General features: G+C 51.8%; 5 protein-coding genes across 5 annotated transcripts; 2 read left to right on the forward strand and 3 right to left on the reverse strand.

Annotated features, from left to right (window-relative positions):
- Positions 1 to 134: 134 nt before the first annotated feature.
- Positions 135 to 590, reverse strand: AO090011000257 (uncharacterized protein; the record flags this gene model as incomplete). Its single annotated transcript, XM_001825867.3, has 1 exon — positions 135 to 590. One exon carries the CDS (start codon positions 588 to 590, stop codon positions 135 to 137), a length of 456 nt encoding a protein of 151 aa, XP_001825919.3.
- An 864-nt stretch (positions 591 to 1,454) lies between these two features.
- On the forward strand, positions 1,455 to 1,998 carry AO090011000258 (uncharacterized protein; the record flags this gene model as incomplete). Its single annotated transcript, XM_001825868.1, has 2 exons — positions 1,455 to 1,727; positions 1,786 to 1,998. The coding sequence occupies 2 exons, from the start codon at positions 1,455 to 1,457 to the stop codon at positions 1,996 to 1,998; spliced, it is 486 nt and encodes a 161-aa protein (XP_001825920.1).
- A 2,362-nt stretch (positions 1,999 to 4,360) lies between these two features.
- Positions 4,361 to 6,082, forward strand: AO090011000261 (uncharacterized protein; the record flags this gene model as incomplete). The annotated part of the gene is made up of 1 exon (XM_001825869.1): positions 4,361 to 6,082. One exon carries the CDS (start codon positions 4,361 to 4,363, stop codon positions 6,080 to 6,082), a length of 1,722 nt encoding a protein of 573 aa, XP_001825921.1.
- A 640-nt stretch (positions 6,083 to 6,722) lies between these two features.
- On the reverse strand, positions 6,723 to 8,081 carry AO090011000262 (uncharacterized protein; the record flags this gene model as incomplete). Its single annotated transcript, XM_023232870.1, has 3 exons — positions 6,723 to 7,337; positions 7,414 to 7,744; positions 7,801 to 8,081. The coding sequence occupies 3 exons, from the start codon at positions 8,079 to 8,081 to the stop codon at positions 6,723 to 6,725; spliced, it is 1,227 nt and encodes a 408-aa protein (XP_023093435.1).
- Positions 8,082 to 11,634: 3,553 nt separating this feature from the next.
- On the reverse strand, positions 11,635 to 15,620 carry AO090011000264 (uncharacterized protein; the record flags this gene model as incomplete). Its single annotated transcript, XM_023232871.1, has 9 exons — positions 11,635 to 12,692; positions 12,780 to 12,796; positions 12,843 to 12,928; positions 12,988 to 13,025; positions 13,070 to 13,108; positions 13,169 to 13,402; positions 13,484 to 13,687; positions 13,742 to 15,414; positions 15,490 to 15,620. The coding sequence occupies 9 exons, from the start codon at positions 15,618 to 15,620 to the stop codon at positions 11,635 to 11,637; spliced, it is 3,480 nt and encodes a 1,159-aa protein (XP_023093436.1).
- Between the last annotated feature and the right edge of the window lie 660 nt (positions 15,621 to 16,280).

Consider the following 16,280-nt stretch of genomic DNA (forward strand, 5'->3'; position numbering starts at 1 on the left):
CGATAGATAGATATTCACTCATAACACCCACAACATGGATGTAAGCATCTGCCTAATCCCACTTCTCATTATATTTAGATATCTATAATTTATATCTATAGATATCTAGGGCTTCGTATGAGCGCTCGAGCTAATCATGGCGGAGACGCAAGAGCTGTACGTAACCTTAAGGTGGTCAGGTCCATAATTGCTCGGGCAGTAGGCGAGTCACGGATTGCTTTCAAAAGTACGAACGCGTGCATCTGTCCTTCTGCCCTGATCACAGCTGCGTCAACCCCTGCTTTCTGGAGTCTCCGGCTAAACGCCAACCCTTCGTCAAGAAGCGGGTCAACAGCTGAGAGGATGAGACTGGTCGGCGGGAATCTGGGCAAGACGTCGTCCGAGAGGAAGGACAAGGGGGAGGCCTGCGCTGTCTGTCTGTCTTTCTCCTCAGGTATAAAGGCATCGATCATCCAGTTCAGCGTATCCGCTTTCAGAAAGGGTCCGTCCTTGAATATCTCGTATGATTCCAACTTCTTGTGCGTATCGGTGATTGGGTAGAAGAGAACTATGTGGGCGAATTCAGCCGGTAGACTTCGCTCCAACGCCATCTGTATCAAGGCGATGGCCATGTGTCCTAATGCTGGTCAGAAGCTATCAGAACAACGCAAAATGGGACGACGTACCTCCGGCACTGTCTCCGGCGAGAGCGATCGACTGGACTATCAGGTTACGCTCGCTTCCGTGGCGGACCAGATAGTCGAGAACTTCGTAAATCTGCTCAAACTGAAAGGGAAACTGTTTCTCAGGCGCGGGTGTGTATTGAGGGAACACTATCGCAGCTCCCGTTCCCCGGGCTAAGTCTTCTAACAACGGCGCAAAGGATGCAGGGCTTACGCTGATCAGTAGTGCATCTTTACGCGCCGATGGTGCGGTGCTTTACCTGCCAAGAATCCAGCCGCCACCGTGAGTGTAGAAGACCATCGGAAGCTGCTTCGTGGCGAGGGACTTGGGCCTGACTATCACCACACTGGTTGGGCCGCATTCTCCAGGAACCTGAAATGTTTCAGTCAAGATATCCGGCGCCGCTTCGTGCTTCTGCAGTATTTCCATAGCCTCGCGGGCCTTCACTGCCCCCAACTGGTGAGGAGCAGGCTCGTTAGCAATTGCGTCGGCAAACGAGGTATTCTGCGGGTCGAGGTAATGCATCATGAATGGCTTTGGTGGATCATCGGCGATAGTTTGTGGTGTTGAGAACCTGGTGGCCTTGATAAGACAGGAGTTACCATGATGGATCAATGCGAGTCCGTTGCAACCGGGTCAATCCCCGGTACTCCGCGGACTTGCCTTACAAGTGTGGATTACCACGGAGCACTTCCGACACACTTCCGACTTGTGTTCGGTGAGCAAGCCAGTCCTATATTCCAGACTTCAGTGCAATGATATGTACATCAGACCACTACATCATTCACTGAATGACAACAACCCCTACTCTGGACAACGTACTAGCAAAGCCCGCCGACCTCTGCTGCCTGAAAGGCGCCATTCACAGCGGAGAGCCGACCGGGTCAATTACGCAGATTGAGGGCATCGACACCTACATCGCCCGGACTCACCCAGAGAGATCCAACGGCAATGTGATCCTCTTCTTCCCGGACGCGTTCGGTCTCCATATCAACAGCTTCCTGATGATGGACGCCTTCGCCGAGTGCGGCTATCTGACGCTCGGCGTTGACTATTTCCTCGGGGTATGAGATTTCGAGCCATTGAGTCGTACAGGCCTGAGTATTAATTCAAATACCACAGGATTCTGTAACAAAGTACTGCGCGAGACCATTGAGTGACCCCAAGTTCGATTTTGAAGGTTGGAAAACTCGACATCTCAGGGCCTCGGAAGAGGTTGCTGCGAAATGGGTAAATGGCGTCAAGGCGCAATACGGCGCAACCGACGACGTCAAATTCGCTTGTGTGGGATATTGGGGGGTGCTACACGCTGCTCAGCTGGGAGCAAAAGACTAACGTGCTCGCCATCAGTTGGGGCGCCCGATTCGTTTGCCAGCAGTTGTCTGCGGAGGGAATATGTAAAGCTTGAGCTATCGCTCACCCTTCGTTCTTGAAAGAAAGCGATATCTTCAAAGTGAAGGGTCCGTAGGCGGCGAAACCACTGCGTCTTCATGGTTGCTAATCAATTACAGAACCCATCCTTTTTTCGGTGCCTGCTATGGATAAGCTCTTTGAGCCAACGGAGCGAAACAGAACGGTCGAAATCCTGACACAGAATGGACAACAATTTAACATGCAAATATTCGCCAAGGTGGGCCACGGGTTCGCGGTAAGTTGATCCCTCCTATTTCCCCGTGAAGAAAGGCGCTAATCGCTTTGTATGAAGTCACGGGCCCGTCTCACTGATCCTTATGAGAGGTGGGCAAAAGAGCAGAGTTTCAAGGGCATTCTTGACTGGTTCGACTTTTGGCTTGCCAAAATGTAACTACGCAGCATTGGAAGGGGCTGGGCACTGAGCTAAAATACCCGTAGATGCAAGGGGCTTGCAGAGCGGTAGGCCAACGTCTAGGATCAACACTATCGAAGTACTAGCTTTTGGGCTCGCCCGTGGTATGTAGGCCAGGAACTGTGTATTGATCTACAATGAACTTGCACATCCCTGTCTTCATGTTCCCTGGCCTTGTAAGGAGAATGGGGTGATGTAGCTCTAAACCTAAACACACAAGAAAAAAATGCATTTGTACAATGTCAGACCTAGACGTTCGATACTTCCATATGTATCACAGCAATGGTCAATAGAAATCTACAGGGGTCCAACGTCACTTGGAGAATGTCCGTATACTGGATATAAAGGCACGCTGAGAAGTGTCAAGGAAGATGGCAAGGGTTCGTATCAGTGGCAACTAGGCTGATGTTCTGGATTCTGTTATGGTGAATGTGTACGCATAGAAGTTGTGTTGCTCTTCGCTGCAAGCAGTTGCACTAGGATCGAGTCTCTGTCCTCCACCAGGTTTGTCCAGTCAGTAGCCCCCAGCCACTCCTCGACACTGTCCTGCAGCGAAGATAATCTTTCGTCACTCCAATCAAATCTATGCTTCAACATATCGTCCTCCCAAGCTCGAATCGATGGCCCCAGTCGTTCAATTCGCCGTACAAACCCACCCGGTCCGCCTCCTCCGCCAAGCGCATTAGTAGCGATTGGACCTGTGAGGGCCCAGCGAAGGCCCGGTCCTTGTGTAACAGCAAAATCGAGGTCTTCAGCCGAGACAACACCGCGGCTAATCAGACTGTATGCTTCGTTGTTGATTGCTGCCTGGAGTCGATTTGATACGAACCCCGGGACCTCGTGACGTACCCGAATGGGTCTTTTCCCGAGTGATTGGTAGAACCTCATCGCGATGGAGATATACTCCTCGCTAGTTCCGGCATGAGGCACAACCTCAACCAGTGGGATCAAATGAGGCGGGTTAAATGGGTGCCCAATGAGTATGCGGCTCGGGTCTCGCTTGCACTGCTGAATGAATGCTGAGGACGGCAGACCGGAGGAAGATGATGCAATCACCACACCTGGCCTAGCCCACTCGTCCAATGTCTTCATAAGTTCTCTCTTAAAGTCTTGGCGCTCTGGTCCGTTCTACAGGTGAGATCAAAGTCAGCGCTGTAATTCTCCATGGTGTACGTCCGTACAAGACAGGGGTACCTCTTGAACAAAGTCTGCTTCAGCCAATCTCGGCACGATGTCGCTAACAAACTCATAATTGGTGGCGAGCTCCTCGAAATTCCCCTGTGCCTCGAGGAACGGCCTCGCCTGATCTAGGTAGCGTTCGAGAGCCTCCTTGGCTCCCTTTGCAGGATCGGAGACAGTGACCTTCAAGCCCCGGGAGAGGCAAAGAGTGGCCCAGCTCATACCAATCACGCCGCAACCGACAATTGCAACGGTACGTATCTCTTCAGGCATCTTGTTAATCGTTCAGATATAACCGCGAAATGGTGTCAGGGCTTGGCATGACAAGCGTGGGATATGCCAGAGCGTATCAAATAAAGTGTTCGTAAGACGAATCTCGTGTGGTCCGTCCGGACGCCCCCAGGACCTATCTTATTGAATGCACCCATCTGTGGCTGGCGAGTGGTGAACTGCCGTAAAGTCGCGGGGTAAATCCGGATATACGACCCGAGAGATCGACGACGAACATCGCGCATTGCACATTCAGCCGGCGTCGGATCTGGACCGCTCTTTCCGGCGCCCTGAGCGTATTACACAGCCAGTTGACACGTAGTACATTAGACAGGAATCGTGTGGTCTTCCAGTCGTAATTCAGTCGACCGATTTACCTCTAGCCTCTACAGCTTCGACTTTGGTATTTGCAGAATACACCTCATGGCCTGCAACTCTTTAAACCACGACCCTCAAGACAGCTACGGCCCGGGGACGGTTGTTGATACGGACTTCCTACCACTTCCAGCGGAATGCCGTAGGCTATTACGCATCTTCGCCGCGAGAACGCCTGGATTTACGAAAGATAACACTCTCCTCGATGGAGTAGTGTTCCATGGCGACGATCTGCCGTGTATCCCAGGACCCATCAAGTCTCAAGCTGTTACCGCAGTTCTGCATGCTATGGTCGGAATTGTTGGTCTAGAGATCCTTCACCTGCGTGGTATCAGCACCAGTACCGTTACCCTCGTCGACATCAACCACGCAGGGTTATACCCAGCTACTGCAGCGCTGGTCAACATCGATGGACACACAGGCCCAAGTGTCATCAACCTGCCAACCGTGCCTCAATGGGATAAGGACCGCGCTTCTAATTCACCGCTCGTGTACCGTGCGACGGCCATATATGAGACAGCCGATAAAGGCGTCTGGTTCCAGCTTCACGGCTCGCTCGATTCGTGGAAGACTCTGGCCCTCCTTGGCATAGGCAAGGATCTCGATGCCGAGATCCGCACCAACGACACCGCGTATGCGCTTATCCAGGACCGCGTGCGCAAATACCGTGCACGCGAAATTGAGCAGCTCATGGTTGCGAAGGGTTTCTCGGGCTCCATCGTGTTTTCACCCGAGGGGTGGCTTCAGACTGAGATGGGTCGGTCTCTTGCCCGACACCCGCTCATCAACTATCGGCAGCAGACACAATGTCCCATCCTTGAGCCTCCACTTTTCTCAAAAGTCGATGACAAGCGACCCCTAGCTGGGATCAAGGTTGTCGAATTGGTCCGCATTATAGCTGGGACGGCCGCCGGCGCTGCCCTTGCCTCAATGGGTGCCGAGGTCATCCGGGTCAACTCGTCGAAACTCAAGGACTATACTCCGGCGCAACCTTCCTCACTAATGGCGGGCAAGATAGCCATCGACTTAGACTTAGAGGACCCCGCCGACCATAAAAGGCTGACCCGTCTCTTTGAGCAAGCCGATGTCATCCTACAGGGCTACCGGCTGCGCTCCCTCGAGCGCCGTGGTTTCGGGTTGCAAGCTGCACTTGAGATGGCAAACAAGCGGGGAAAAGGCATCATCTACGTGGACGAGAACTGCTATGGGCCAGATGGATACTATGCAGAGCGACCGGGTTGGCAGCAAGTCGCGGACGCAGCAGCCGGTTCTTCATACGTCATGGGCCAGTCGTTCGGTTGCCCGCCAGGTCAAGGTGTGCTGCCCAGCTTGCCTATATCGGACATGTCAACGGGCATCTTGATGGCTCTCACCGTCATGTGCGCCATTCGAGACCGTGCCAAGTTCGGTGGCTCGTACCATGGTCATGCCTCTCTTACGGCATATAACATGGCTACATTAGACCCAGATGTGCGGTTGTATCAACGACAGGTCGTTCAGATGATCAATGACAAGTATCGATTTCCGGTGTGGTCCAGCGACGCACATGTGGCGCCCCTGTACTATTCCATCTTGGACGCGTGGGACAAAAACAGCGATCTAATCCAAGACGAAAAGTACTATGTGCATTTCTCGGATTCAGAATTTGGCACCGACCTGCGAGTCCTGGCGCCAGTTGTGAAATATGCTAAACAGGAGTGCTCCCCTAGGTGGGATAGCCCACCTGTGTCTTTCTGTCACCATCAGTTCCGAGACTTTTCAGAAATCTAAAGACAGATATCCCACACGAGGATACTTGTATTAGATGTACCCCCGTATAGTAATCTGCATCTTTTGCTTGGCGCGTGAGGTTGGAAAAAATGTAAATATCACGCCTTGTAGATGTGTAGAACACTCACAGTCTGTTTTGTTGCCATGACTTTTATGGTCCTGTATCTGCATTTAGCGGCAAAGTCCTTCTTTGATAAGTCGATCAACAGCGGCACATAACGGCAATGGCCCAGGATAATATCGACATAACCCTCACCCAACTCGAGTGAAATCGACTTGCTGAATGACAACTGAAGGCATACGCATTACTTCCGTATCAATAAAGCGGGTCGGCCATCACCAGAATAGGTCCAGTATCAACAAGGTAGACTCGTACTTGCGCAGTTCTGGCGGTCCATAATAGCCATGGAACTGCTGGTGCCCTGGGCAATGTACTTTTCGACATCAATCTTCCGCCATTATGAGCCATTTCTTATCTAAGGGGTACATAAGTCTTGATAGATACAAAAGCCAATCCCCAGGTACAATTGAATCTGGTGTATTCAAGCCAATAATATCTGTGGCTGATCCTCCAGTAAACAGAGGCCTACGGTGTTGTATAGGTACAGTATCCCTCGCTGAGTGCCAAGAAACCAATTCATTATATCATCGCCTCATGAGACCTAGTACGGATCTGTTTCTGCATCCTGCGAAGCACCTCCTGCACGTCGTCGTTCATATCATGGGACCAGAGCCAGTTGAACCGACCCTGCTGTAGCCGGGAAAGAATCTCTTCCATGTCGGCACCCGCTTCTTCGTGCTGGAAGAAAATCATGCGGCCCACCTCGGCAGCCTGCTCGAGCTGCTTCTGGGCACGTGGAAGCCGGACAGAGTCGTACGCAGTCAGGCCGGCGTGGATTGCCAACGCCTGGTTTACGCCGCCCTCCCGGAGCTTGGCAAGCTCTGCGAGCACGTTCGACAGCACCAAGGCATCTTCCAAGCCCTGCGCCGCGCCTGCGGCCTGGAAAGGCAGAGACGCGTGAGCGCTATCGCCGACCAAGACCACGCGATCGCGAAAGTAAGTCGCCGTGTGAAGATGGTGGAAGAACCCCCATTTCACCGGCTTCGCCTTTCGGAGAAGTTGTCGAAAGCTATCGTCGATGGCCGGGTCCTCGAAATCGGCCATCATGGCTTCATGTGTGATCCGCTCTGTAATGGCGTCCTTCGGTTTCCATGCATTCTTAGAATCAGCAACGCAGAGGAGGAAGTTTAATTCCTGTCGAGCAATAGACTGGTTAGCACGTCACGCTCGGGCCATAAATCCGGGCCTTGCATAAGGATCGAACACTCACATCACCACCACTTATGCGATAGGTAACGGCGCTACGCTTGTGTCCGAAATAAAACTTGGCGACATCTGTGAGATCGCCGAGGATCTCGTACGCCTCGGACATGGGGATGACGGCTCGATAGCAGTAAGCACCTGCATACACAGGCGCGACTTGGCCCGGGTATGCATCCTTCAGCACATGCTTTCTTACCGTGCTCTTAATGCCATCAGCGCCGGCAAGGATAGCAGCCTCGGCGGTCGTGCCGTCGGAAAACGTGAGGGTGACACCGGCCGGCCCCTGCTCGATATGAGTCAGGCGCTTATTGAACTGGACGTTTTCGATCGGGATGAAGCTTGTCATAATGTCAAGCAGCGTTTTGCGGTGTGCCTGGATTGATCAGCAACTTACGTGCGGGTTTCCCATAGGCGACGGGCATACTGACAGATTTGCGAACGTAGTCGGGGTGGCCCCATCCGGACCTGCCATGCCATGGCTGACCACGACCTGAGATAAGGAATCAGCATAAGCATAAAAAACCTCTCGCCCAAGCAAGATAGGGACGTACCGAAACCCTCTTCTAGAAGCATACCCTCAAAGAATATGCTCTGCGCGTTCTCACCCTTGTTTCCGACGCAGACTCTTTCATAGAGGGGGCGGAACCCAGGCTCAATGAGATCCATAGTGCGCATGCCATTAGGGGCAAATCCGATGCCGGCGCTTCATCACTGTCAGCATGCAAGTTTTAGTGATTACATTCTCGACAGGATGTGCAGGTGGAAACCTACCCTACTACCGAGTATTCCTTTGCTTCCTCGTACAGGGTGAAGGAGATGCCCTTTTTGTGCAGAGCCATCGCCAGCGCGAGACCACCGATGCCAGCACCTGTGGAAGGCGGTTAGCGGAGCGCTCCAACCAGATGACCTGGCTTTGGCAGGCTTACCGACAATGGCGACGTGAAAATCATCTTGGTTGGTCTTGGTCATGATGAATGATTACTGATGGGGTTCGCCTGCCCTCTCGTGAGCAAAAAGCTTACAGTCGCAAGGACATTTAGCCCTTACGCGAACATCGCCATCTACGTACGCTCTTAACCACGGCCTGACGTCTGTCAACCTGCACCCATTCGTCGTCACGGGGCAAGACCGGCATTGGCGTCGGCCAATGGTAGCACCCTGAACAACAGATACCGTACTAGCACGGAGAACTGTGGAGCAAGGCAACACAACAAGGATCAAAAGTGGCGCTATGGGCGCTAACTGGGCAAAGCTCATGAAGGCACGGGACTACGGCGGACTAAATCTAGCTTACGGACAAAACTTCAGATTATTGGATTTTTTTTTACCGAAATCTTACTGTTTTACAGTCGGCCACGACTGCCGCGCACTTTAAAATATAGATTTAATAAAGCTCTAAAATATACTATTATATAGAATATCTATTATTAAAAATTTAAGATAGTAGTTTTATCTTATATATAATTAATAATATTTATTAAATTAATAATAGTAGTAGTAGTAGTAGTAGTAGTAGTAGTAGTAGTAGTAGTAGTAGTGATAGTAATAATGCCGAGTGGTAGTGCTGTTTTGGTAGTGATAGTGGTAATAGTGGTGGTGGTAGTGGTGATGGTAGTAGTGGTGGTAGTGGTAGTGGTAGTGGTAGTGGTAGTGGTAGTGTAAGACTGGGTTCTAAACTTTAGGGTTGTTGTATCTAAAGTTATTATGGTATATAGTCAGTATAGTAGAGCTAATATACAGTGCGTTGGTATTGGTAAAATTGGTAATATTTTATTTTGTCCGTAAGCTAGATTTAGTCCACCGTACGGGACTTTCCCCGAACCCCGGACCGTCCCTCGGATCAGCCGCCTGCTCCGCGGCGTCTCCCGTCCTTATCCGAGTGCGGAATAACCTACAGCCTGGTCTAGCACCTGGGTCACAGCCACACGGCGAGTGGCCAGCCTCGGGAGATCATGCGTCCGAGTATCATGCTGGCGGAATATTCCAAGTATGTCCAGCGATGGGTGTTGTGCACTTGCCCGAGCTCAACAGTGTGCATCTCAAGGCACGCAGACTTTTTGCGTCACAAGTGCAACAATCTAAAACCCGCGTTTGTTATAGTATTCTACCCGTTGCGAGACATCGGCAAGGTCTCGTGGCTCATTGGGGGATCCATTCGTGACAACTGTCTGGGAACGTCATCATGGGTTCGAACGAAACCGGAGCAAAGTCAAACAGGTCTTGCACAGAAGTCGTCACAGCCAAACGAGCGATTCGAGATGCCCAAATACGAAAGCATGAAGCAGCAAATAGGAATGGGAGCGTCGATATCCTTGGGGCTGACATAGCGGACGTCAAAACGCTGACGAACCTGCTTCGGCAGAGGACATGATTCGCACCTACATTGGGAGGTAAGTCCAGAGGAATGGACAGGAGTGCCCTCCACGCTAATCAGCCAGACAGAGCTTGTGAGGCACAGAAAAAGGTAATTGAACGCACCAACTATTGTTGGATAGGGAGTGGCTAACAGGTAGAGTCCAGACGTATTGTTTGACTGAGATCTGCTTTGATGATGCCATCGATCAAGCTAGACATCTTAACAATTTCCAGGGGACGCATGGTTGACTGATAGGCCCATTACACGGCGTGCCTATGTCATTTAAGGATCAATTCAATATCAAAGGTCTAGACTCGACATTAGGTTATGTCTGCAATGCTTTTACTCCGGCAAAGTCCGTTACACTTTTGGTACATACACTGAAACAGCTGGGAGCAATAATAATCGCAAAGACAAATCTACCCCAGAGCATCATGGTAAAGCAAGCCTTGCAGATTTGGGACTCTATTGGATTCACTGACTGGACTAGTGGTGTGAGACTGACAACCCGCTATGGGGTTTGACCACACATCCAACCAATTCGAAACTCACTCCTGGGGGCTCCTCCGGTGGAGAGGCCGCTCTGCTGGCTCTAGGCGGCACATTGATCGGCTGGGGGACTGACATCGGAGGCTCGATACGCATACCATGTCACATGAACGGGCTATGGGGCTGGAAGCCTAGTGTAAGCATGACAGGCACGTCTGCGTCAGACCACGCGGACAGAGATTGAAAGAGTGGCCGAATATCTTATCGCGGTGTAGAGGTCTCCCTAGACGGCCAGCAGCACGTCCCTTCAGCTATCGGGCCGATGGCAAAGTCCCTTAGTTCTCTCACAGTGGTGGCGAAACTGGTGATCGCCATCCACGCGTTGGCTGGTTTGGGGTATAATCCACGACATCGTTCAAGCTCATATCATGAGCCATGACGCGGAAGGAATTATCGTACGCGTCAACCTGCATCGGCTTCTGAACACTGTCAATTGTCTCCAGAGCATCGTGATGCCACCGGTCGCCTCGAACCGGTTCAAAAAAGTGTTCCTCTCAGTCTTTACGCACACCCAGATCAAACACGATGGTGCCATACTTGGTATTATAGCCGGGATGCCAGATAAGGCACGCGTAAGACCCGACATTCATGGTGTCAAACCCCGGTATAAGGGGCTCCACAAAGGACGCAGCCGGAAATCCACTCATGAAACTTGTTGTGTCGATGGTGGAGACATCGACTTTGCTTTGCGACTTTGGTATTTCGACCGGTGGTTGAAGTTGCCATTTGTGCGAGTATAATCAGCGTCTGAGTTCCTGTGTCTGATGGAGGCGAAGACGTATCAAGAGCGACAGCGAGCTTACAGCTCGAGTCATATCTTGCGCATGCTGAAGTAACGGGTTGCATAGTATGGCTTGTCCAGGGAAGAAACCGACGTTCGGAATGGTCCCGACGCGCCGTAGCCACCGGCAAGGAGTTGAATGAACCAGTCACGGTGATCCCAGTGGAAGGAGCTAACGAGGTACATTTGTCTACTGGTAACTCAGCTCTTGTCCATGTGGATACAAGCCTGCTCAACCAGAGGAAGGGCAACCCCACGCCTAAAGGAGCCGCTACAACACGACCGACGAGACATACCAAAAAAAAAAAAAAAAATAAAATAAAATAAATAGGAACAAATAGAAGATAATTATAGGCTAATGAGAGTTCCTTTCTTGGTTCTGCCACCGGGGCGGTAATAAACTATCGTCGTTATAACACGCTGCACGCATGCACGCATACAACAAGAGACATGCCAAGACCAACCGCCAAATTGTGTGGATCGCGACAGGATAAGATGGCTGGCATCATGATAATCTCACTTGGTTCCTCTCATCCTAGCCTTTACGCTAACATCTGATCCTCTGAAATCCCTCTTTTCTCCTCCTCTGTCAGATACACGTTGAAGATTTCAGCCAGCGCCTGCAAACGCTCATCTTCCGTCTTACACTCCTTGATTACCTCGCGGTTGGCGCCAATGGACTTCCTCACGGTGTCCTTGAACAAGGTGACATTGCCCACTATCATCTCCTTGTCCTCGTCCATGAGCATCTTCGTGCAGGTGATGTATCTGGTGAAGAAGGACCTCGGGTTTGTCGACGTGAACCACGACATGACTTCGTAATCCTGGGGCAGAAACTCTGTCTCCGTGAAGCAATAGACCGGCAGCCACGTTTTCTTGCCGTCATCACCGGGCTTGTAGCAGACATCGTAGCACCACATCTTGGGCGGTCCCGTACTATTGGCGGATCTGGACGCGTACGACTCGGGTATGGACCGTAACTGCAAACGAATCCAGCGTGGAGGGATGCTAGTCGTCTCGAATCCATCGCGCAGCGGATATGGAAGGTTAGGGCCCATGGAGCCCATCCCCACATCGACGACGTACCACTCGTCGTCGAGGCGCACAAGATTAAGCATATGGTTCCACCCGTCATAAGTCGCGCTCTGATTATGTCGAACATCAGGGTAGGGACTCATTGCCCGCGCGACGCGGCCTCCGCAGTTGCGCACTTCATAGCCGAGCGAGCGAAGGACCGTCCCGAAAAAGGTGTTGTTTTCCATACATCGCCCGCCGAGCCGCCGGCGGACTATCTTCGTGTAGAGCTCCGCCTGGTCCAGCGTGACGGTCTTGTGTGGGGAATAGTGCAAGACGAGATTGTCGAAAGGGACGTGGCAAGTGTGGTACCGTGTAAGGGCCTGTAGCAAGGGAAGCCCATACTCTTTGGTTCCAGTCTGTGTCTTGTCTTTCAGCACGATCGAGTCTAGGTACTTTTGTGGGAGCTTGATACACTCGAAGTAGTCGCGCAACTCGGCGTCACTGTAGCGGGGTCGGGCGTCCTCGTCTAAGGGAAGCTGGGTCAGCTCGTTGGGCGCAGAGTTGGACGACATGACGGGGTAGTCTGGTCAGTAAATGAGCACACTTGGATTACAAGGAACCCCTGGAGAACACGTATTCGGGAGGGATATTTATTTAGAGTCGTCCGAACGGAAGATCTTCCGTAGCCTGACCGAAGATCGACAGTGTGCGGGGTGATTTTTATACGTCGAACGTGGGGGCGGCGGGGAGATAAGCCCGGACAGGAAACTTGCTACTTTCGCTATCTTTCCGGCTTTGCCAATGAACAATTTGCTGGGGCTGATTTCACCTCATATATCATGGTGAAAGCACATGCTTGACCTCTCTCTCTTACTCACAATTTTAAGGGAGAACTGCAGGGAGTTTCGATTGATTTCTATCTAGAGGAAAGTAAACACGGGCGAATCACATCTCCGTTACCTAACGCTGCCCCGCCAGCAGCCAGCGTGGATTCTATGGCTAACAAACCTCCGATATTCGGATTGTACCATTTTGTAGACATAACTCAAAGGCCTCCACGAGGAGAGCCATCCCAAAAGCCATTCCCCAACGCAGCCCCCTCGACCGGTGACTGTTGGAAGCCCTCAAAGATACAGGGGTCGAACATTTCAGATGAGAAAAGCTGGAATGCCTCCATGTCGTCTCTGTTGTGGAACACACTGGCAGGATCAAAAGTGGATTCGCTACTAAACACTACCGGATCCAAGGCCGAGCCAGTACCGGTGCGGCTCTCAGATGGATTTGGTGCAGCTCCTGTTACGTCCAACAGAAAATACATATATAAGCTGTTTGTAATTCGAAATCAACAGGAGAACCTGGGAAACAGCGACTAACCTTTGACACCGCACATTCTGGCAAGTCTGCGGATGTATTCAAGGCAACTCAGAACCAGACTGTTTTCGTAGTCTAGGTCCTGGAATATCGCTTCTGCCTTACTAAGTAGAGTCTTGGAGTCTTTGACCGCTGCTTCGTCCGCTACAGTCTCTCCATGCTGTGCCCACAGTAACCGGCCGCAGATGACCAGTGAGGCAGTGAAGACTGGTGGGTGTATCCGGTTAGCATCCCAGCGAAGGCTTGCTTCAGGAGGCTCACCGTAGTAAAGCGTGAAAGACCACGCCCCAAGATTATTCTTACTCTTTGCATCCGCGCTGATAATGCAATGAACAATTGCAATCGTGAGCTGTGCAGCCCGAACGCATTCGTGGGCCTCTGCCATAGCCAGCTGGATCAAATACGATGGGCTTCCACTGGCCGCATTGTCCACCCGGAACAGGTGACGTATTGTAGCTCTAAGTAACGGTTTGTGTATGAGAATGGCAAGGTTGTAATATCTAAGCGTGAGAATGACCCGAAACCGATTGGCCGGAGTATTCTGTGAAAGTATGCCAGATTCCGGCTCGCAGGGACTTAAGTATGATGGCAAGCTCGTCGCCCAGTCTTGAAGCATTTTCCGGAGTTCTCCGGAGGCTTTGAGCGAAGCGATGTCGTCCAGGTTCGAGTTGGCCTTCTCGAGGTTCGCCCCGTACTGATTAATCAGGGATTTGGCCATCACCTGATACAGCCGGAAGGACACAGCGAGGAATTCGCCAGGTAAGTCAACGTTACCGTGGGGGCCACTGGAAGCAGTGGTAGACAATCCAGACGCTGGCTCGCGTCCGGTCATCAGTTCATCTGGGATGCTTGCTGGCCTGCCAAAGGCCACGCTCAGGACCTTGTCGAGGCAGTATATGACTGCCCAGGTTCTACGGTGATATTCTTCGTTGACGGGGTCGACAGCCTGACCGTTAGAGTCACTATGGAGTCCTAACGCTATAGCGGACCGGATGACCAGCCCGTGATTGTTCCAGGCCTGCACTGAACGCTGAGTCCCCTGGCAGTGGATGACGACGAGGAGCAGATAATGGACCATCTCCAGGCTGATGACACGTCTCGACAGATCGCTACACAGTTCCTGCGCCCTCTTGTAAAAGATGTTGGATCTCTCGAAGCGCTTCTTAGCGGATGGAACATGGTCTCTGTCGAAGCTGCTGGCCATGGCGAACATCATGTTTAGGGTCCCTAACCAGGTTCGGCGAGCTCTGGTAAAGCCGTTGAGCCTGCACTCTGTATATGTTTTCCTCATGGTATCTTCATGGATAAATGGAAAGACGGCGCCAGCTGTGTCAAAGTAGATGTCAAGCAAAGAGTCCATTTCTTCCACCGACGGCAAAGTAGTAGGGGATGAGTCCAGGTGAGTTGATGGTGCCGCAACTGGATGGTAAGGCTGGCCCTGAGAGACAATAGCGGTGATGCTTTCCCGAAGAGCATAGTCCTTGTCTACAGCGGATGCTACGGCTGGTGAGGGTTGATGCACAGCAGCTATGCCTCGAAGAAGCAACTGTGTGAAGTTAATGTTGGAGGACTCGCCAAAGAAAGCCGAACTCTGCTCTTCGACGAAGGTCATGGCCATGCCATTGGTAGACGCATCTTCGTCCTGGGGCTCTTCCAGCCCGGTAGCATGAGTCTCTTTCGCACACGTCGCAGCTACCAGCGCAGGGGTGCTGCTCGTGGAGTGGCATGGGCGATTGTTAGGGCACGGCGAGAGATGGCCCCTGAACGCATCATTGAGCCGCTGCAACTTGTGTTCGAGCGACGTCACGCGCTGTTCCAGGTCAGACACGTAACCTTTGCGTACAATGACATTGGTCGCAGATTCACTGGGTTCGTATAAACACTCGAGCCCGAGCGACGTGCAGGACGAGCACGAAGGCCGGTGGCCATCGCATCTGCCACGAACATCCAGTCAGTGAGTGCACGGGCTTGAGAATCAGTCGTTGTTCGCACTCATCGGCATGGCATACCTGGACTTGCGCACACGGCAGGCATTGCATGCCAGACCGATGCGTCGCCGCTTGCTTGCCGGGGGGGCAGGATCTAGGGCCGACTCACGGCCATGCTCTGATGGCGGTTTCTTTGACGCCTGCTCCGGCATTGTAGCCACGGAGCGCAATGTGTATGGTATGTGAGTGTGTAGGGCAATCGGACGGCGGCAGGGGGCAGTCGGGGAGAAACAGGAACCTGCGATGCCTCGGACAGCCAGGTTCGGGAAACGACCCCCGCACGCTGTGAAATCGTGGGGAAGGTTTGAGAACGTGGGGCCAATAGCCCCAGAGAGTATGTACCGAGATTGTCGGCCTAGGCCATGAGAGAGCCTATTCCGACATTTTTCAGACCCAAGTACATATAGTGACGGGAATGACCCGTACAACCAGGTGAGCAGCTCCATCTGCAATCTCGCATTATCTATGGTTCAATTCGTAGTTCCTACTTGGGATATAGGCGGCGGAGCCTGGCCCGGGAATTGCCTGTGGCTACCTATTAGAACCATCAACAACCTTATCTTCCTCTTTCCCTTCATATCTATTGTCTGCTAATTTCATTTTGAATAACGGGACCCTTGTTAGACTCTAGATAGTGATAGCAGAATCTTGCTCGGCAAGAGTTACAAATCCTTACGCTTATCAACTTAGCTCTATCAGGCACAGACGAACTGATACCATGACAAAGTATTAACATCTCTCTGGAGAGAGTTTGTAGAAAAAGATTAGTGTCAATATTATGCTCCTGTAAGTCTATATGTCTGTACGGTTGA

The sequence above is a fragment of the Aspergillus oryzae genome, chromosome 7, assembly GCF_000184455.2.
Source record: "Aspergillus oryzae RIB40 DNA, chromosome 7".
Taxonomy (NCBI): domain Eukaryota; kingdom Fungi; phylum Ascomycota; class Eurotiomycetes; order Eurotiales; family Aspergillaceae; genus Aspergillus; species Aspergillus oryzae.